Source organism: Bos mutus, chromosome 15 (assembly GCF_027580195.1).
Source record: "Bos mutus isolate GX-2022 chromosome 15, NWIPB_WYAK_1.1, whole genome shotgun sequence".
NCBI classification, from domain to species: domain Eukaryota; kingdom Metazoa; phylum Chordata; class Mammalia; order Artiodactyla; family Bovidae; genus Bos; species Bos mutus.
Genome location: NC_091631.1, coordinates 5,742,758 through 5,764,513, shown reverse-complemented (window position 1 = coordinate 5,764,513; position 21,756 = coordinate 5,742,758). Strand labels below are relative to the sequence as shown.

The following is a 21,756-nucleotide window of genomic DNA, read 5'->3' as shown; positions in this document are numbered from 1 at the left end:
TCTACCAAGCACTTTCTATGCTTTTTGTAAGTATTAATTCATTTCATCCTCACAACAAACCTAGGAAGTAGACGCTGTTATTTATTTGTTTATCGGTCGTGAGGCATGGCATGTGGGATCTTAGTTCCCTGACTAGGGATCAGACCCACACCCTCTGCAGTGGAAGCATGGAGTCTTAACCACTGACTGCCAGGGAAGTCTCGGACATTGTTATTTCTGACTAACAGATAAAGAAACTGAGGCCATAACCTGCCCAAGGCTCCATAGCTCCTGCAGCTCCTGTTGCTGTCCCAGAGCTAAGGGATCTGGCAGAGGGAGGCCCAAAGAGCTACAGGAGCCAGTGGTCCCAGAGGTGACCTGACCTGATCATGGAACAGGTGGCATGGAACCGGAAATTCAATGAGGAGGGGACAGTGCCACTGTGGCAGCCCCTCTCAGAGCCCTCCCTCATCCCCAGGGTGTGGGGGTGCAACGCAAGGGTAGCTGGGGTCTGTCTGTGAAGAATCAGAAGCCGAAAGGGCCCGTCCGCTGAGGCAAGACTCCCAGGGCTTCCCGGGGGCCAGTGCCCGATGGCCCCTGGAGGAGGAGCAAGTGGCCCAGAGGGACTGTGGCAGGGGCACCCGTGGCCAGCCCCCGAGGGTGCGCCTCGCCTGCCAGTGCACACCGGGCGCCCTCGCCGGAAGCCCCCAAGCCTGGGGCCTCTCCCTGAAGCCTCTTCGCGTCCCCCCACCTCCTCTCCCTCCATGTGAGGGAGGCCCACGCCCAGCGCGCTGTGCCAGGGCAGCCGTTCAGCCCAGCCTCCTTCACACCCGCCAACACGCACACCATTACACACGCACACGGGCCCAACACAGCCCTGCCAGCCCCGCAGCTCCCTGGCGTATATACGTAGTTCTGTGCGTCTGTGTGAGAGAGAGGCGGAGGAAGCGGGGTGTGGAGGAAGGAGCCCATGCCCCGCAGCCCAGGCTCCTAGGGTCTTAGCTGGGTGGCCATGCGCAAGCCACCTCGCCTCCCTGCCCCTCCCGGTCTCCTTTGCAAAGTAGAGAGAGAGGCTGCCTGTCCTGGGACAGCCTCCCTTCCGGCAGCGATGCGGGTCAGCACCTCAACTGCCTCTCCAGCATGAACGTGCACTGGAGGCTGAAGCCAGGTGCCAGGGTGACCCCCCGTGCCCGCCCTCCCCTCCAAGCCCGGCTTCAGTCAGACGCCATCACAGCCCCAGCCTCCTGGCCTGGCAGTTTCAATCTTCACACCCAAATCCTTAGTTCACAGGAGAGGCTCAAAGCAGGGTGGTGCCACCCCCAAGGTGGCAGAAGAGTCAAGGGCAAAGACCAAGTACCATGCTCACAGACTCCAAAATAGAAGCTTGGGCACCACCTTCTGGGCGAGACAGGAGGCAGAGGCACCCGGCCTGGGGAGGCTGCCTTCTATAGGCACGTGCCGGCTGGCTGGCGAGGGCTGGGCCGGAATGGTTCATCCACCAGCCCCAAGGAAACCCTCACTTTAGACCTTCCCCCCAGCCCCCCGCCAGGGTCCAGACACAGGCCAGTGAGATAGGAATGGAGCTGGAGGTACCAAACAGGAAACACATAATAGCTCTTGTTTATTGAGTGTGAACTATGAGTCAGGGATCCCTCTGAGCTTTTTATATAGATTATCGGGTTTAATCCTAACAGCAGCCGAAAAAGGCAGGTGCTATAAGTGTCTTCATCTTACTGAGGTATCTTCTAACATGTGAGGATAATGTGAATTAACTTGCCTAAAGTCACCCAGTGTGTAAGGAGGGGTGGGGGCAGAATTAGAGCCCGGGAGCCACCTTAACCCCAAGGTGCTACAACAGCCTCTTGTTTTCCTCTACTCTACCCTGCCTCAGGTGGCTCAGCGGTTAAAAGAATCCATCTGCAATATAGGAGACACCAGAGACAGGAGTTCGATACCAAGGTTGGGAAGATCCTCTGGAGAAGGAAAAGCAACCCATTCCAGTATTCTTAGATGGAGAATCCCGACGGACAGAGGAGCCTGGCGGGCTATAGTCCATGGGGTCACAAAGAGTCGGACAGGACTGAGCATACAGCACAGGGATGGATCAGGGGAGGCCTGGGTGTAGGGTCTCTTCTCATTCCCTGTGGGTTCCCTCTCTTAGCTTTCCCAGAGAAAAACAGATCTCTTATCTCCATCTGAACAGCTTGTCTCCAATCAGGTGGCCAAGGGTTTACTCGCCCTGGACCTGCTTGGGGAAGCAGCCAGCTGCAGACAGGTCTAGGCAAATACTTTCCCCTCTTCCCGCCCCAAATATCTTTCAGGGGGTCACCCGCAGACATTCCAACGGCAGCCTCTGCTGGGGTGCCTCTCTGGGATTCAGGCCCCGCGGGAACCTGGGGAGCAGCCACCGCCCGGGGATGTGTGCACCGCTAGATGGCAATGTCGGTCCCTGGGTGCAGCTCCGGACCTAGAGCGGGTGGCCGCTATTCGCCCACCGCCCCCAAACTCCAAGAGCGACTGGGAATGCAGGGGAAGTCCCAGGCAGGGCCTCACAGGGGAGGGACTAGGGGCCCCTCGCCAGGCCCCGCCCCGGAGCTGCCTTGGGCTCCTCCAGGGGTTCCACAGTGGGAAGTTAAGGGCACCCGGTTCCATCCGGCACACTGTGAGGCATGGGTGGGCGGGAAGGCGAGTGCGAGTTCTGTTTGTGTGTGATCACTGGGGAGCGCGAGTAGAAGCTAGTAGCTGTCTGCATGTACTGTGTGTGCGCGCTGAGCCACGCCTGGATACCAGTGCGTCCCTGTGCGCGTGAGCATGCTCGCGCGGTGTGGACACGTGCATGTGCATGTCTGTGTGTGCCTGGAGTGCTGCGGCCTGGGGATGCACACGGTTCGGGTGTGCCTGCATCTGTGAGCCTGTGTACAGGAGCAAATGCCGGACCCACCGTGGGTCCTGTGGGTCCCGCCCCTGCCCGGAGGCTCAGCCCATACGTCGGCTGTCTGAGAAAGAAGAAGGTCGGCCAAGAACCCGGGTCTAGATCGCTCCCCGCCTGTGTATGGGGAAGCGTTCCCGGCTGCACCGCAAGACCGGACTACAATCTGAGTTGCCTGGGAGACCCCAGACGTGCGGGCGTCGTCTTAGCCCAGGGCCCCGCGGTGTCTGCGTCCCCGGCGTTGAGGTGCCAAGTCCCGGACTGGGACGGACTTTTGTCGAGGGGTTGCTGTTAGAGTCTCTCAACCTGACTTGCGGGACACTAGGTTCTGCTCATTGTGCCCACTGCGCAGATACCGCCAAAGGGCGCCCAGTCCGCGGGGCAGAAGGCTGCGAGAAGCACCTCCATAACTGGGAGGCCCGGCCGGGACTTGTGTAAGGCGTGTGTAAGACTCTTTCCCATCTCACACTCCTAACCCGCCGAAGAGGCACCGCCTGGCTCCAGCGGCTGGAGAGGGCATCCGGCCTCTCGAGCCCTGGACTGGGGTGGGCCTCGTTGGGAATTATTACTGGACCCAACTGGAGACCACGTCTCCCCGACTCCCTGGTGGTCGAAGGGGCCCTGGCTCCCCCGTGCCCCACCCTCCCCCAACTCCCTGGAACGCAGTTCCTGCAGCCTCTGGGCGTGGGCACCTTGCTTTCCTGAGTCCTGGAGCCCCCCTTTCCCAGGCGCGGTGGGCTCGCATTCCCTGTACGCCAGGGCCAGGGGGCGGTGGTGGTGAAGGGCGGGGGTGGGGGTGGGGTGAGTCCTCGATTCCTAGGCGTTCAAGCTAGGGCTCCAGGAAGGCTGTGGTCTCTGCTGTGTCCCTGGGGCAGGAGAGGAGACTCAGGAGTTGCGGGGAGGAAGAAGGGGCGCAGGGGATTTGGCACCGACACTGCGCGTGACACTTCCGCCATGGGGCTCGGGGCTTGGTGCTGGACCTCCCAGTCTCTGAGCCTGGGCGACAAAGGAGGGGAGTCTTGGAGGGGAGGGCGCCAGGAGAGGGCAGGGGTGTTTTCCGTCAGAGTTCAAGGTCGCTGATGGAGGATTCGGTGGACTGGAGTGGGCTGGCGGCGCCGGGGTGGCGAGGAGACGGGCGGGAAAAAGCCTCTTTGGGGCTTCAGCGCCCGGCGCCCGGAAGAGCTGCCAGTGCAGGATGAAGTGCGGGGTCCCGCCCCCGACGGCTGCCCCGGGCTCCTGAGGGGCTGCGGGCGGGCACACACACCATCACCACCACCGCCGCCGCCCGACCTACTGCCTGTCCATTCCTTCCCGGAGGCGCACCTGGAGAAGCCTCCGAGCCACACTCCGGGCCTTTCTTCCAGCGGGCCCCTCACCCCCAGGCCTTCTGCAGCTCCCAGCACCAGGCTCGCCCCCAAAGCAGCCTGGGGCCCTGTCCTAGTCGGGCCCGCCTCGGGGAGCCTCCGAGGGTCCGCGAGCCACGCGTCCTTCTCTGCCCACCGAGTCCCCCGCCCCCGCGCAGCCGCGGAGTCACTTACCAGACACCTCCGCCCCGTTCCCCTCGCACCTGACAGACGGCGGGACTGGGGGGTGGCCCCGCGGGCCGGCGGGCGGGGCGCGCGGCCGGGCCGCGGGCCGGGGGCGGGGACGGGGTGCAGAGGGGCGGCCCCTGCTCCGCCCGCAGCTCCCGGCGCTGTGGCTGAGACTCGCGCTCACGCTCGCACTTTTCCCTGAGCCGCGTGATGTCACGGGGAAGCAGCCAATCCTGGCGGGGCCGCGCCGCCCGCCCCGGGCCGGCCACCCAACGGGGACGCGCGGGGGGCACCACCCCGGGCGTCCGGGACCCCTACTACGCGCGCCCCTCCCTGGAGCCGGCCGGAGGCTCTCCACTCGGGCACTGTGGGGAGTGGGGCACCGCCTGCGGTCCCCAGCGCGGCTTAGCCGGGGGCGCTGCCCTCCCGGGAGCCTGGGGGTGGGGTGGGGTGGGGTGGGGTGTCCGCGTTGTCATGGGGACGCGGCGCCCCCTCGCGGGCTGGGAAGGGAGCTGGCAGCCCCGTCTGGCTGCGCTCCCGCCCCCGCTCTGACCAAGCACTGGGGACGGGGAGGGGGTCTCGTGCCCCGCCCGGGTCTCTCTCCTCACACCGCCCGGCTCGCAGTGGACCACTGGGGCGCGAGTGTTTGACCCTAACAGGAGGTTATGGGTGGGTGGGTGGGTTCCGTCGGGGCAAAGAGCCGAGGGCCGACTGTTTCGAGCCTCGAGACGGAGTATCGGCCGCCAGGCTGCCAGGGAAGAGGGGGCGCCGTCGGGGCCTGGAAAGGCGCTGGAGAGAGAAGCTAGGCGACAGTCCCTAGGGAGAGAGGAGCTGGCTTATCTCACGCAACCCCGCCCGACCCCCATTCTTGCCGCCCGGCTCCCTGCTCCCGCGCTCCAAGCCGGGGAGCGGGTGCGCGGCCTTTCTCCAGCCCCGGGGACGGGACGCGGCGCCCATCCGGCCTGGAGGGCAAGCTCTCCGATGCCTGTGAGGGAAATCCGAGTGCCCAAGGTCACCTGGGGTGGAACCCGGAACGAGACCCTCGAGGGAGAGAACTGCTGGTCTCTTGAGGTGTCCGGGAACCGCGCGGGCCGAAGCCCTGGGGCTCGGGGCCTTGCCTACCCCGGAGCGGGAGGGCCGGTTGGGGCGCTCGAGGGATGAGCGCTGGGAGGCTTCAGCACCTCGGAGAGCGCCACCTCTGCGCTGACCTCGGCGGCTCCGCTCCGCCTGCGGGGACCAGCGTTCCTGCCTCCCCCGAGACCGCCCTTCCTGCGGCCGGCCAAGGTCCGACTCGCCTCCTCCCCCCCCCCCGCCCCACCACAACGCCCGGGCCCCGGGGCTTGTCACCCCAAACTCTCTGAGCGCGAACATCCGATTAAACCTTAAGACGGATGGTTTCTTTGCTTGAAAAAACAATTCAAGTCCCGCCCCTCCTCCACGGGTTGGGCGGGGGGCTGTGTGCTGGGCGCGGGGAGGTGGAGGGCGTACCGCAGCGGAGGAGGCAGCAGGAGCTGCCAGAAAAGGGGCGGAAACTCAGGCAGGAGCCGGCCCCGTGGTGCTCTTTGTGTGGAGCCCTCTGTGTGAACCCGAGGGCTGCAGCTGGCGGCCTGGGCGAAAGTGAGAAGCAAGCCATCGTCTTTTACCTGAACGATCTGGTATCCCATGATTCCTATAACCAAAGGGTGGGAAAGGCCCTGATGTTCTTGCCCCCACCTCACAGAAGAGGAAACAGCCTTGGTTGGTTCATGTGACAATTAGATGGCTGTCTGCACTGGTTTCCCTTTTCCATGTCCCTCCTAGGGCCCTGGAGAGGGTGGTCCTTCTTTGAGGGTGAAAGCGTGTGTTTGTACACACATGCAGGTTGGGATGAACTGTCAGATGAGGAAACAAGGCCACTGGAGGCCGCAGAAACTAGAAAAGTCTCCTCCAACAACTCCCTTGAATTCCTCCAGAAGCTGTTGGGCAAAGCTGCTCACGTTTTTCCAAAATGCCTATGGTGGGGTAGGTAGGGCCTTGGGGCATCCCCCAATTCCAGATCCCACGTGAACTGTGGAGAGCAGAGCCAGGAACCAGGGGACTTGGTTTAGTCTTTACTCTCTATCTTTGATCCAGCTGGGTCCACAGGCATATTGAAAGTCGCTCAGTCACGTCCGAGTCTTGGTGACCCCATGGACTATTCAGTCCATGGAATTCTCCAGGCCAGAATACTGGAGTGGGTAGCCTTTCCCTCCTTCAGGGGATCTTCCCAACCCAGGGATTGAACCCAGGTCTCCTGCATTGCAGGTGGATTCTTCACCAACTGAGCCATGAGGGAAACCCATCTTGGGTCCACAGAACTGCTGGGAACCTGTTGCCTCATCTCCAGTTGTGATTGCTGAGCTCCGCCCCACTGACCCTGCAGCCTTATCATGATAAGCAAGGGGGCCCATGGAGGCTCTACCTATGCACACAAGGGCTTTCTAAGGAAAGGGGATGGTGTGGGGATGGGAGCTGTTGACAGGGGCCTCCAACAGGTAGGGGCTGGGTTCATGCTTGGCCAGTAAGGACAGAGGCAAGCCTAGGTAGGACTGAATTTAGGTCACTTCATCCACAAGGCCTCTTCATACCCCCTTTTCCCCAAAGTAACAGAGCACATCAGGGTCCCATCTGGGTTCAGACCCTGGCTCCACCAGTGAGCTGTGTGGTCTGGGTGTATCCACCACAGAGAGTTTAAGGTAAGGTCTGAGATGATAAACACTGAATCCTCAGCACACGTTCTACAATCAACAAATTCAGAGCCCCCACTCAGACCATGAAATTCTTCCTCCCTCTGAGGGGAGGACTGGGTGGAGGGCAGGCACTGCAGGGGGCGCCCTTCTCCTTCCATCCTTTAACGTGTAGCTCAAATCTCACCTCACCTCTCGGTCCAGAGCATGCTATAGTAATAATACTTTAAATAAAATTCGAGTGCTCCTCACCATATAATTCTTCACATGGTTTCATATTATTTGCTTTAATCTTGTGGTTCTCTCTCTGCTGGGGCAGAGCAGACTTCTGTATGCCCCACAGTGTCTGGGAGAAAGTTGAACACACAAAAGTTCCTTGAGAAGTACTTGTTGCTGCAAAAAGCCCTGGGGGTGGCTCTGATCTCCACGTCCCCACTGTGAGACAGTGGACAAGAACCCTTCCGCTAACTGGTTTAAAACTCAATGGCCAAGACCCATGGCCACAGCAGACCCCTGGGCCACTGCCCTGACACAAAGCAAAGGGAAACCCAAGCCCCCAGCACATGGCATCTTGGTTTGGGGGGGGGGTACCTGTAGGTGAGGCCCAGCTCCCTGCTGGCCACCCCAGACACCCATGACACGTGCTTTTCAGGACTGCAGGGGAGCCAGCTTTTTGGTCAGTGATTTCTTCTCTCCAGACCCATCATCCCAAGTAGGAAGCAACCAAGATGAGTGACCTCCCACCATTCTTACCCACCTGTTACCGTCAAGGGTGCCCCAAACCTCAGCAGGCCCCTGGAAGCAGGCAGTGGCGGGACACAGACGCAGCATGAAGCAGAGGTGGCAGCCCTTACCTGAGTGGCTTCTGCTGAGGCATCACGGGGCTCCCTGCCGAGGACAGCAGCACCGGAGGCAGTGCTCAGAACCGGGGCGGCTCAGCTCCACAGCCCCCACGCCCACCGCTACCCCCTCCCTCCAGCCGCCGTGGAAACAAACAGAGAGGAGACCGGTGAGGGGCATGTCATCATTTTAATGATGTAGATCTTTGGTGTTTCCCTCATTAGCAGTCAGACCATCCCCTCTCCTCCCACCACAATGTTTCTATGATGAGTTACAAACAGAAAAGTAATCACATTTTTCATACTAAAAACAAAATAATCAGAGCCTTGATTTCTCCACTAGAAACTACACGTACAGTTCAAGATTCCACATGCAACACCTTAAATCACAGACCAAGACCTCACATTCTGACCCGGAGTCTCACCCCTCCCCCAGCCTTGGGCTGGCTTTGGCCTAGGCTCAGCTAACACTGACACCCACAGGTGCTGCTCTGAGGGCCTTGGGGTGGTGGGGAAGGAGGAGCTTGGTGGACAAGCCCTGGGGGCTGGCCAGCCTACACCCCCGACTCCTGAGTGAGGACCTGCCCACTGTCCCTTGACTCCATCCTGTCTTGGGCAAGCAGGCTGCCCCCTCCACTCCATGGATGTCCCCCACCGGTGAGTGTGGAAGTCCCTGTGCTCAGGATCTGGGAGCCAGGCCTGACTCCTGACTGTGGTCTCTGTGGGGGAAGATGATCAAGAGGCTGAAGCTCTGGAAGGCTCAGAGACGGAGGTGGTTTCTGGGGGCCGGGCTGCTCCTCCTGCTTGAGGGCTCCTAGTGGCTCTGCCTGCAAGGTGAACAGGGAGAAGCTGCTCCACTGGCCACTGGCCAGGATGGTCGGGCCAAAATCTGGAAGACTGTTCACCCTCCTGGGGGGTCTCTGCCCAGGGCTGAGTCCCTTGAGCCTTGGTTCTAGAAGGGGCGGGGGGTACGTGGCAGGGATACCCACCTCCTCCTCCACTCGCAGTGAGCACGGCAGTCTGTGACTCCCCTGGGCCCCAGATCCTGGAAGGGTCTAGTCCCCGGAGGCAAGCCTGGCCCCTTGCACCGCCTCACTCCCTGCTGCCCCGGATGGACGCCCTCCTGACCCCCACCCTCGCGCTCCTGTTCCCTGACGCAGCCCGCGGCTCTTCTGCGCGCTCAGTTCCCAGTCAGCTGTGAGGTCCGGTTTCTGCTCAGCGGTTCCCGGGGAGGCACCAGGGCACGCCTGTCTCTACCTGTCCCGTGGCTCCCCGCTGGGGCCCGCCGCCTCCCCCCTGCCGCTGCCCCCGCCGTCAGGAAGGTGGTTGCTGTTGGTCAGGTCGCAGCGCGGCGGGGTTGGTCCCTCGGTGCTGGGGAGGGGAGCGGGAGGAGGGGCGGGGGAGGAGGAGGGCAGGGCGGGCTCCCGCCCAGGGGTAGCGGGCTGCTCCCAGGAGGCTGTCCGGGGGCTCAAGCCTCGCTCTACCAGCTGCCCGGCTTCCGGGAGCAGTTCCCGAGAGGTGGAGGGCTGCGGCGAGGGGGCGTGCGCGGCCCCCGGCTCCGTGCCCGTCTGGGAGCTGCGGTGAATGCGGTGGCTGACAATGATATTGTTTCCGAAGCCGCCCATGGAGGCCATGGTGGTGCTCTGCTCCCGCTGTACCACGGCCGTCATGCCCCCTTCAGCCATCAGCCGCTGGATCCTGCTGAGCGCGTCTTCCCCGCTGGCCCCGTAGTCCGAGCCCTCCCCTGGAAGGTAAAAGGCAGAAGGGAGGGAATCAGCTGCTGGCCTGGGCCTCTGAGTCAGGCAGGCCAGTGCTAGGAGGAGCGGGCGGATTCTAGCTACAGGCAGAAACAGGGCAGTGGCCAGCCCCTGGGTTCAGGAATCAACCAAGTGGATTTCAATGATTAAGGCTCTCTGCTTCCAATGCAGCAGGGGTACGGGTTCCATCCCCGGTCTGGGAACGAAGATCCCACATGCTGCACAGTGCAGTCAAAAGGGAAAAAAAAAAAATCAAGCCAGGGACTTGGAAGCCAGATAAGACGCCCCAAACAATCCTAATTTACACTTCAGCCTAGGGGGCTGAGACTGCTCAGCAGGTTAAGAGTGGGCCTGGACCTGAAGCTGGGAGTCTGCCTTTAACCCCTTGGACACCAGAGGTAGGCTGGTCTTGCATCCCGTGGAGGCGGCCCAGAGAACTGGTGGTGTCTGCCCCTCCCTGTTGCACACAGCCTAGTAGACCTGGGCCTGGGAAAGGGTCCACGCCCGGTGTTCAGAAAGCGAGGGCACTGCACAGGGTGTGGCTAGGAGACAAACGCTCTGCTCCGGACCTTTTCAGAGCTGAGTTCTCTCTCTTCATCGTTCTGTTTATGTCACTTTCTAAAAGCACACGAGGAAGATGATTTTCAAGGGTTCCTTCAAAGACATTCTGTCTCCTCTTATTGTCCCACGTTATTCCCCTCGTACTCTTCTTGCGGGGCTGGATATCTGATACCCTCATGTTTCCCTGGAGGCAGCCACTGCCTCGGCCTGACGTTTCAGTCTGCACCTTGAGGGACACAGAAGGTCCTGCTCTTTCCCCAAGGGCCTGAGCATCTCCTTGTAGGGGGCAGAGGACACTGGCTAAGATCTCGGTCCTGCCATTCACTTAGCTGTGTGACCGTGGATAAACCCCTCGCCACCCACATTCCTCAGTTTTCTGACTTGCAAAAGAGGGATGGAAACACCCAGCCTGCACAGTGCCAGGCGGAGGGAATGAGATGATGCCCGATAAGCACCTGGCCCACAGCGGGTGCCCCGTGCTGGCTGTCGTCAGGAACCCGGGCTCTGCAGGAAGAGCCCTACCCGAGGGCCTTTCTCTAGCTTGGGCTGCTCGCTTGTGCTCAGCCCTCACTGGGCAGTTAAGTGGTCTAAGCCCGTGGGCAGCTATGATCAAGGCTCTCAGGCTGCCAGGGCCGCTCCACCAAACTATGGACAGGCTTGTGTCCTTTGGCGATCTGATGGCCACCTGGGGACTCTGCAGTTTGGGCGGCTCTGATGGTGAGTTTTGAACTTTTGGCGCTATCTGTTGTCAGTTGCTATCTCCGCAAGACTTTCTCTGCTGCCGCACCGTCCAGCGCCTTGTCCCTGCTTGCCTGGTCAGAGCTGGGCGTCCAGGCACCGTCTGGCAACCCAGCTGTGCCGACGTCCCAGTAGGCCCCTCCGTCCTCGGTTGTGCGTGGAGGCGTGTGCTGGTGCTCCATCCTCGGGGAGACAGCACTCCCCAGCGCCAAGCAGGGGCTCCGCCGAAGCTTTTGCTTTTCTCCAGATTTTCTGGTAAATTCTACCCTCCCACCTCCAACCCCTCAAGACAGCTGCCTTTAGGCGCTTCCGCCTTAGGCAGCTCATGGGAAAAGCCGTCCAGCGGCAGGTAAGGAGTGGGAGGAAAGGGCACCCAGGGCCTCACTGCCAGCAAAGCGTCTACTCTGTGAGCCGAAAGGGCTGCAGGGGGAGGGCCCGGGGGACCCCTGCCCTCACTGCCACCCCTACGGTTTTCCAAGCGCTCCATGTACTGAGGCTCCCCAGCCTGGTCAGGGGTGTGCAGCGGGCTGGCCCACGGCCTGCTGGCATTGGGGCTCCCTGGCTGGGCGCCGTGCCCACTGAACACTCTGCTCTTTTCCCGTACCTCACTCTGGGGGCCGGGCAGGGCTGCTTGGGACCCTTAGGGAGCTGTCACAGTTAGGCCCCAGCACAGCTGTGGGCACCTGACTCTGGGCCCTTCTGTCTGTTCCCGCTGCACCGGTACCTGCGGTCCCAGCCGCCTGTCACTGCAGCTGCGACTGTTTGTCCGAACGGGTCTGTGGGCTTCTCTCCCCTTCCACCCAGCCTCCAGGCAGCTACTACTGCTGTCCTAATTCTGCTTGGAGCCACTGGGTTCTGGCCGAGTCCATACTCTTCAAAACACAGCAATCCCGAGTCCTCAAAGTGGTGAGGACGCTCACAGTCATGCTCACGGGCCTTCCGGTGGGGTCCCAGCTCTTTCCCTGACCACCCCTCTTCCCCCACCCCCAGACTCAGCACCGCCATGGGTGTGCAGACCCCTGCCCACACACACCGTGGAGGTCCTCCCCGTTACACACCGGCCTGCTGCCCAGTGGCCCAAGGCCACTTGTTCTCAAGGGCAACCCCCGCCCCTGCCCCGGGTCCTGCTGAGCATGGCTGCCTCTGCTCTGAGCCCCGCAGGGCCCGCACCTCTCCACAACAGAGTCTCTCCCTTCTCAGCTCCGGGTCCCTGATGGCCTCAGACTGCGTTCTGATCCCCTTTGGGCTCGCACTTGAAGTCTACCTGTTAAATGACTGTGTGGGTGACTCCAGGGCTCCCAGACAACCTACAGGCATTCCAGCCTTCAGAGAACCTCCAAAACTGGCCACGTGTTGCCCCTGCTCTGCGGGCGCACTTACACGTCTGTCTCCTTTCTGGACTTCAGGTGTGAGAGAAGAGGCATGGCTTCATCTCTGAATCTGATTCCCTCTGGATTCCTGGTGCCTAATTCAACACTAGTACTAAAAGTACTCAATAATTAAGATTGGATAGAAGTGTTTAAAACATACACACTAACGGTTTCCTCAGGGCTGGGTGCGGGGAGCTTCAGCCAGAGCTGTGAGCTGGGCCTCCCGCTTGGGAGCTCTGAGCCAAGGCTGACAGCCACAGTGGGCCGCCAGCACGTTCCTCCAGAGGAGAACACCCTGGGGCCTGCGGGGTGGCAGCTGCGGTCAGGGATCCAGGCTAGCTCCGGAAGCCGGGCGGCCACAGGACTTAGGTTTGCTGTCACCTTCCCTGCAGCAGAAGCATTTCTTTTTGTCTTTGAAAAATGGGAGACTGATTTTGTGTTGACAGAAGATCGTTTCCTTGGCAAGGTATATTCTGGATGCAGAGGCCAGGGTGGCGTCAGGAACTCCCCGTGGTGGCCGGTTCTGGGGCTTCCCCGCCCGGAAGAGGGGGGCCAGGCTGTGTCAGGGCAGGAGCTGCCCGTCCTGACCTCTGGGGCACCCTGTCCCTCACCCTCACGGTTGCTTTCCCTGATCCACGGACCAGGTTCCTACAGCCATACTATTGTCTTCCCCAGACAACAGAAAGGTTCAGACAACCTTTCCCAGTGGTCAGAGGCAGAGCCATGGGCTCCCCGAACAGTGCGGCACAGCCAAGCTGGGGGACAGGGCCCCGCCCCGGCTCATTTCATTTGTTCCACACTTGCGGAGGGCCCACTGCATGCCAGGCAGGCACAGTGGCAGTGCTAGGAGCAAGCACAGAGCCCAGGGATGCCTCCCCTAGCTTTTGGAGTGACAGGGCAGGGAAGCTTTAAAGCTGGACCAGCAAAAAAAGTCAACACCTGCCAACTCCCCCCATGGAGGGCTCCTCCGGGAAGTCCTAGACAGAACTGCATGGATTTTAATAAAATTCCTACCCAACATGAAGATGAGGAGTAGCTAAGAACCCTTCAGTGCTAGCCAATGGGAAAGGGCTCAGCGAGGGGCCACAGAATGGCAACTGCTGCAAGTGGAGTCAGCTGCCCACCCTAAGGTGCCTGGGCCCCTGGCATGTGGAGGCGTGCACGGGATATCCCCACGGGGCCCAGAAGAAGCGTTAACCAGCTTGATGAGCGGTTTCTTCCACGTGCTTCTGCAGACGTGGCCACTAGTTTGCTGACTGGGGGTGGGGGTGGGGGGGAGAGGAGGGGAGGGGAGATGTGTGTGTGTGTGAGTGTGAGAGAGAGAGAGAAAGCTGCTGTGCTTGCCTGTTAGATGGAAAAAGCAGACCAGGGAGGAAGTCTGAGCCCGAGGAGACTCCTGACTCCTGCTTCCCCTACCAGAGAGGCAGCAGCGGATGGCAGTCAGGGATGAAGCACCCCAGGACAAGGCTCCTGGCCCCAGCAGAGAAGAGGCTGGCTCGTTGGTCAAAGCCCCATGCATCTGCTCCCCTTTTTTCTAGGCATGGGTTTCTGCAAGGGACTATGACATTGTCCCTTTCAGAGCCAGAGGTCCAGAGGTCCAGAGCTCCAGGCAAAGGTCGCTAGGCCACAGAGATGCAGTGAGCTATCTGAGCTACTCGGCCACAGCTCCCCACCCGACTGCCCCTCTGAAGGGCTTGCCCTCCACCAACCACTCTGCTTTCCGGGGAGGAGACTGGGAGAGAATGAAGTTCTGGCTTCTGAAACTGGAAAAGAGACTCTCTTGCCTCCTGCCAGCCCATCCTCCCCACCCTCAAACATGAAGAAAGGCACTCACAATCATAATTGACTAGAGGTCAGAGAAAAGCTGATGGGATTGAGGAAATAATCAAGGCGTCCTTGGCAGGTGCAAACACAGGAGGATGCCCCTCTTCTCTGCTGCTCTTGACCTTCGGGGCGAAGGCCTCCCTCCCGAACCAGCTCCCTGTAAGCCGCCCTCGCCACGCGTGCAGCCTCAGTTCTCAGCGCGCTGACCAGCCACAGACAAGAGCCCGCAGCGGTCCTTGGTGCAGACTCTGGTGGTTTTGAGCTTGGCGCCTTGCAGCTGCCGCCCCTCCGTGAGCAGTGCCTGTTCTCTGCACCCCACTTTGCCTGGCGTTTTCTCCTCATCCTGGAAGGTCGCCTCCTCCAGGAGTCCTCCCCGAGCCCCACAGCCAGGTTGTGGCTCCCCCTCCTCTGCAGCACAGAGGTTCTAACCACGAGAAGTCACTACCCGCTGGGTGCCTGCCTCTGCTCTAGACTGCAGCTCCTCAGGGAAGCACCAAGGCCTGTCTGTCTCGGCACCTGCAGCAGCTGACGCCGGGAGGACAGGAAGGGGCCGCGCGATCGTGGCACAGGGGCCACCCAGACCAGGACTCTGCCCGGGGCTGGCGGGAGGCACTCACGCGCTCTCCTCCTCGGAGAGGCTCGGGCCGCTCTGCCCACACCGGGGGTTTCTACCCAGCAGATGGAGGAAGCGGCCGGGGCACAGACCGAAAGGGGGTGTGGCTGTAAGACGTGGCAGCTCGCGGCAGCCACGGGACAGTGCCCAGGGCAGGGCTGCAGCATACAGGCTATGCCCTGAGGGCACACAGGCAGATCTGCTCCTCTGCCTGAAGTACACCTGTCTTCTCCTGGTCTCTCCTGAGCAGGTGGCTTACCACAGACCTAGAGAAGACGGGGCTGTCTGGAGGCTGCCGCATCTGGAGCTGGGAGCAGCCAGGGGCTGGGGCAGGGGGCAAAGAAAGTGACCAGGTGAGAACAGCCTATTTAATAGAGCTGCCAACACACTCCGAAGGGGGCCCGAGCGCTGAGCGCTACGCAGGGAGGTGCTAATTGGTTCTTAGCAGTGTGAGGCCAGCACAGAGTCACGGCCCAGCCACGCCTGCCTTAGGTGAGAGGAAGGGGCTGATGGTGAGCCAGGTTGCAGCCCCAATGGCTGTGAAGGATGCGTGTGTGTAAGGGCCTCCCGACTTGGCTGGCCTGGAGAGGGGAGACACCTACCCTGGGTGGGGAGGGTGGGGGGTTGCCCTGGCAGCTGTCTGGCATGTGAGCTTGCAGCAGGGTGTCCCTCTTGCCTTTTCTGACCAGGTGACTCTCTGAGCCCTCCAAGTTTTAGAGGATAAGGAGATTAGGGTCCCTGGTGGGGGCTGGCCCAAGCTCTAAGAGTGGCCGGGAGGCTGCAATTGGTGGCCCAGATCAGGGAAGTGATACTTCTGCCCAAGGAGGTGCCACGGGAAGGGTGCCTGCCCTGGTGGCTGTGGTGCGCTCCCAGCCCCATCGGTCCGCATGGGGCAGGAGCCTCAGGGAGTGGCGAGAATGGTCCTCACCACCAGCCTCCCTCCTCCCTGGCTCATTCCCCCTCTAGTATTACACGGCTCCTACCTTCACCAGGACCTGAAGCCGCCACCCCCGGCTCCTGTATCTCCCGCTCCGTCTGGGTCTCCGCATTTTGCAGCTGCAGGGCCAGAGTTTGGGTGCCCTGAGACGTTACCGATGTGGTGGGGTTCCGGGGCTGCAGGCCGATGGCATTCATCAGGCCCATGTCTCTGTCTGTCCTCCACGTGGCTCTGCTGGTTCTAGCGACAGAAAGGCGGATGGAAGTCAGGCAGGGCTGGGGACAGCGGCCCCACAGAGCCCTGCCTGCTCTGCGCCCGAGCTCGGCACAGCCCGGACCAGGGCCTGCAGGCTGAGGCCCACTCCCACAGTGGCCTCCTGCTGCCAGTTAACTTGTACATGTCCTTCTCCTTCAGTTCAGTCCATGTCCTGGGATAGTGAAAAGGAGGTGGGAGAACCATCCATCTTTTGCAAAGACAGCTGGTCCAGTCACTCAAACCGTGAGGGCCTTTCTGGGGGTACAGAGATGGCTGATCTTAAAAGACACTTACTCAACATTCAGAGAGCCACCAGCTGAGTGGCTAGAAGCCATGGGTCCAAGGGTGAGCAGCCAGAAGTGGCCCTCTCTCTCTTTAGCTTTTCCTTCCTTCTAACTACATGCTGACAAGATTCCAGTTTAAATTCTTGGAACTTCCACTACATAGGACTCAACAGGACTCCTACTGAGGCTATAAAGGATCTTCCTTTACAGCCTTCTGAAAACAGACCCTAAGAAGCAGGGCGCACCAGCTGCCGATGCGTGAGGCCCAGGCCCGAAGCTAACCTCCCCTTCCTTGGGCATTTCCTGGGCATGGACCCTCAGCACAGCAAGGGGTGGCAGCGGAGGGAGCCCATGATGTTGTTCAGGACGGGCACCAACCCCTCCTGTCTGGAGCTGTTTCTGGAGACTGTGCCCGGCACTTCCTCGAGGGAGCAGTGACTGCTCTGGCTTTATCGCTGACCCAGCGCTTTGTTTTCTCAGGATGATTCTGTCTCCATTAATGAATTAAATGATGGGAGGACCAGCACCAGGTTCCTACTAAGTGGCCCCTGGGGAGGGTTTGTCCCTGGGCTGCAGCTCTGGGCAGCTTGGTCCCCGAGGCCTGGGTCACGAGGGAGGCTGCCCGTGAGCAATCTCCTAGGGAGGACATCCCTCTCCAGAGCTCTCTCTTCACTGAGGCTCCCCCTGGACACCACAGCCAGGACTGGGGGGCTGGATGGGGTCCTAGCTGGTCTTCAGTCAAGACTCAGAGGGCAGAGGTTCTATTCTGTTTCTTAGCCATGAAACACTTTTCTTGAACGAAACCTTGTACAAAAGCTCAAAGTGTGAAGCCGAGCAAAAGGGGTGATCTTGTTGAGAAGGGATACCCATGGAGCCCCCAGGCCAGGTCCGAGGGCACCGCTCTGGACCCCACTGGAGCGGGAGGGACGGCGGGCCGCCTCCTTCACAAACTCACCCAGGCCTCTCGCTGCTTCGGCTGCTGGAGTGAACAGTGAAGACCGTCTCGTTCAGCTGGTCCCAGTAGTACTCAACACCAGAGTTTGAGGCCCTGGAAATCATTTGGGAGGAGACAGAGTGGAAGGCGTTAGAGAATGGCCAGAACCCCTTGCTCCCTTTCCTTCCTTCCTCTCTCCTGGGACTGGGCTGAGGCTGTCCCAGTGGAAGAGACGGTCCATGAGGATGCTCAGTGCAGAACAGCCCGATGTTATCTCCAACAGCCCCGACGCCTGGAGTGGCGCCTTTAGCCTCTTCCATCGCCCAGAGCCTAACTGGCTCCTCTTGGGGGCTGAGAGAAGCAAAAACATAGACACACCAGTCACAGGCCGTGAGTTCTGCATACTCTTCAGCCGTACGAGGCGGGGGCTAAGATGGCCTTGGAGACGCCAAGTGCCACAGCCTGCCCTCTCTGAAGGGCATGTGAGGAGACAGCGAGAAAAGAGAAGGTGGTCGTCTACCAGCCAGGAAAGGAGTCCTCACCAGACTGCCCTGTCTGAAGGGCGCGCTCAGTGCTCAGGACATGAGTGGAGGCTCTCACCACTAGGTCTTCCCTACAGCCATGGGGCCAGGAGAAAGGCAAATGAGGGCAAGCTGATGTTCTTATTTTGCCTGGAGCTCAGAAGGCTAACAGGAAAAAGCTCCCACTGAGCCAGAGAGGCCCACATCTCGTTCTATTCTGGCCCGAGAGCCTCCTTTGCCAGGTAGAGGCTGGAAAAGCAATGAGAAGAGCTGAAGATGACCTGGGAGGGCTCACAAGATTCTCCAGGGGCTGGGGTGAGGAGAGGAACTCCAGCGGTGATAGGCTGGGCGGCTGATGGCAGAGAAAGGAGTTTCTGTCCATCGAGTTCTCCTGGCTGCTGGCCTGGCCCTGGCTCCTTCTTTCCCTGCAGTGGAGTGTCGGGCAGTTTATCACACTCTCACCCAGGCACAACTGCCAGGAGGGAAGCGGGGGCCTCTTATTTTTCTAGATTGACGTGCCTCCTCAGGCAGCAAGCCTGGCTGCCAGCGGTGGGTGCCAAGACACAAGACGCCTTTAATTTTAAAGATTCCCCACTGAAAAAGATGCTACCTACACCAGTCACAGGGCTCAGGGCGGGGTGGGGTGGGGTGGTGGTGAAACGAGAGGGTAAAGAGTTGGGAAAGAGGTGTTTTTGAGCCCTGTGATTAGCACTCTGTGTCCGTGAAGAGACTCTAAGAGACAAAATGGGCAGCTCTGCTCCGCAGAGGGCCAGGGCGCGCGCACAGTGGCCTGGAGAAGCTCTGCTACAGATGGAGCTCCCTCAAATTCACATGCTGAAACCCCACCCCTGAGAGACAGGGTCTTTAAAAGGTAATTAAGGTTAATAAATGAGGTCATAAGACTGGGACCTTAATCCGGAAGGACTCTGGCCTTATAAAGGAGAGAGAAAGACCTTACTCTCTTTCTCCATCATGTGAGGACACAGCGAGAAGAGAGAAGGTGGTCATCTACCAGCCAGGAAAGGAGTCCTCACCAGAGCTCAACCGTGGCGGCACCTGATCTCAGACTCCCAGCTTCCAGAACGGCAGGTGATTAAGTCACCCTGTCTGTGGTATTCTGTTATGGCAACTTGAACTAAGAAAAACTCCAACGAAAGCCTAGAGGCTTAGGTCACCATCCTAAATGATAACAACACAACTTCTTCAATAAAGAGCAAACAAACGGAAGTCAGAGGGTCGTGAGGATCAGCCAGGAAAAGATGAGTTGTTGGGGGTGATGCAGGGGTATTCCTTTCTAAATGTGAGGATTAGCTAGAATAGGCACCTGATGGGGCCTGCATGGTGACAACTGCATGTCAGGAGGCCACGCCACCTCAGGTGAGAGGGAGCAGGGCCCAACCCATCACCAGAGGGTCACTAAGGTTCTGGGGATGAGGCGTCACCTGTGGGAAAGAGCTGCAGCCACAAAAGGGCTCGTCCTCTTCCTGCTCTGGACTAATCTCACCCCCACCCCCACCCCTCCCACCTGCCAGCCCCCAGCTCCACTAAGAGGGCTGGTCTGCTGTGATCTTCAGACATGCCGTCTAAAAGAACATCAGTGAAGAATTAAAGTTCAAGGTAATGATACCTGGGGCTCCCCTGGTGGCTCAGTGGTAAAGAACCTGCCTGCTAATGCAGGAGACATGGGTTCGATCCCTGGGTTGGGAAGATCCCCTGGAGAAGGAAATGGCAACCTGCTCCAGTAATCTTGCCTGGAGAATCCCACGACAGAGGAGTCTAGTGGGCTACAGTCCACGGGGTGGCAGAGTCAGACATGACTGAGTGACTAAAACGAAAACAACGATGACACCTGCAGGTGCCTCTTGCAGCAGCCCGGAGGCCACGACCGCGGCCAGCGCCCGGAGCCCGGACACCTCAACCCGAGCGCCGGCCGCTCCCACAGACACACGGGGGCGGCGGGCCACGTTTCCTGGGCCTCAGGCAGCGGCTGTTTCTCCTCGAGGCTGCAGGGAGTTGAGTCACCAAATTCTCCGAGGACCTCTGCTTTTGACTTCTGGCCGTTTGCCTCTTCCCTCCCATCAGGTCCTCTCTTTCAAAGCAGAGGTCCACCACTACAGTCTCTAAGGAGCTGATCCGGGCTGCATGAGGTGCTATGTGAAGCCAGCTGCCATGGAGCCTGATTTACAAACTTGTCAAGATTTATTGACAAGTGGCGATACCATGTGGGTCCCCGCCAGATCCTTCCTCTCTAATTCATCTGAACCGCCTGCTACCCCGGGCTGGTGAGTGACAACAAACTGTTCACACCGAGCCCACACCAAACCACATCCTGGGTGACCAGGCCCCTCCCTTCCTGTCTTGGAGAAAAGGCGACCTGAAGGCACTCCCTGAGTGGCGACTGCCAGCAGAACACTGACCCAGAGCCCCTCAGACACTTCCGTCCAGCAGCCTGCGTCCTCAGAGCCCCTCAGACACTTCCGTCCAGCAGCCTGCGTCCTCAGAGCCCCTCAGACACTTCCCGTCCGGCAGCCTGCGTTCTCAGAGCCCCTCAGACACTTCCCGTCCGGCAGCCTGCGTCCTCAGAGCCCCTCAGACACTTCCGTCCGGCAGCCTGCGTCCTCAGAGCCCCTCAGACACTTCCCGTCCGGCAGCCGGCGTCCTCAGCCCCGAGCTGCAAACTGGCCGTCTATGCAGGCTGTCAGCTGCCAAACAGACCAGGGGCCACAGGGACGCTCGCTGTGCTGCTCCCAAGCCCCTCTGCTCCTCACCAAGAAGCCCAGCGCGAGCCGTCATTTGTTCTACCTTCTGGGGTCAGACCAGCTTGACTATGACAAGCTCGTGTGTTTGGCCGAAAGGCCAGGCACCGGACCAGGGAACAGAGTTGGAGATAACCCTCTCTGGCCATGGAAATGCCATTCAGTGCTCAATGTCACTTATTTCCATCTCTAAGCTGAGGAACGGCGCCAACCTTCTCCTCTCTCCTTGGTCCTCAGGGACGATGAGTGAGTCACCACTGTCTGCTCTAGGTCCTTCCTGGAAGCTAGACAAAGAGGGATGGAGAAGAGTGGGAAGGCCAGTCAGGGCCAGGCGTGTCAAACAGACTTCTGTTCAGCACCTGGCTGCCTCTGTGAGCAGTGCTTCTGGGCCTGGCTCAACGACCCCTCACGCCGCTCTCACACAGGGCTCTGGCTCCGAACATCCCAACTTCTAGGGTATAATTCCCTTTGAGGACATTCTTCTTTCATCTATCAGTGGAGGCCTGGAAAGCTCCACACGGCTTTCTCCTAGAAGGTCTTTTTTTGGAGGGAGGAAGAGGGGGCGCAGTCGTGCCATGCCGGGATCTCAGTTCCCTGAGCAGGGACTGGACACGGGCCCTCGGCAGTGGAAGAGCTGAGTCCTAACCACTGGAACACCAGGGGATTCCCCCCGGCCTCCTTTTCTCCTGACGTGAGTCTCTGAATTCTGCCTTCTGAGCAGACTCTGACACGCAGTGGTCTTCCCAGACGCACATCCCCACCCCCCCATCTGTAGGGCTGACCTCTGAAGCCGGAAGTGAGCAAGCAGCACCTCACACCAATCTGGCACTTCACACCCACTGCGGTCATTGGTGGGGGTGTCGGCTGGGCTGGTGATCAGCTAGAGGCACAGGAGTGGCTTGGGAGAAGTGGGGGGTGAAGCAAAGGAGAAAGGAGCCCCTCACTGCTAGAAAGGGGGGAGGGGGGCGGGCAGCCGGGCTATCGGCCACTGAAAGGGCTCTAGGCTGAAGGACAGTGGCTCGTCTCCTCACCTGTCCTGGGGAGACGGAGCGTTTCCTGAGGCTTTTTTCGCCTACTGTCAAGTGGGTTTTTAAAACCCATCAAGAGAAGCCCAAGAAGCTTGTTACCTCTGTCTTTGTGCTTGGAGAGCGTGTCAAGGCTAAGACAATGGAGGAGAAACCAGGAACAGGACTGAAAGCACAGAGCGTGGTGCAGCTGCCTG

The 21,756-nt window shown here is 60.0% G+C and overlaps 1 protein-coding gene across 7 annotated transcripts in view; it reads right to left on the bottom strand.

Annotated features, from left to right (window-relative positions):
- Positions 1-8,942: 8,942 nt before the first annotated feature.
- Positions 8,943-21,756, bottom strand: part of AMBRA1 (autophagy and beclin 1 regulator 1) — a 172,101-nt gene continuing 159,287 nt past the window's right edge. For all 7 annotated transcript variants that reach the window (XM_070383435.1, XM_070383437.1, XM_070383438.1 and 4 more), the window contains 3 exons: positions 17,279-17,371; positions 15,831-16,024; positions 8,943-9,728 (listed from right to left, as the gene is read on the bottom strand). In XM_070383435.1, the coding sequence (XP_070239536.1) occupies positions 9,238-9,728; positions 15,831-16,024; positions 17,279-17,371 (778 nt within the window). In that variant the 3' untranslated portion in view covers positions 8,943-9,237. The remainder of the gene's footprint in view (positions 9,729-15,830; positions 16,025-17,278; positions 17,372-21,756) is intronic.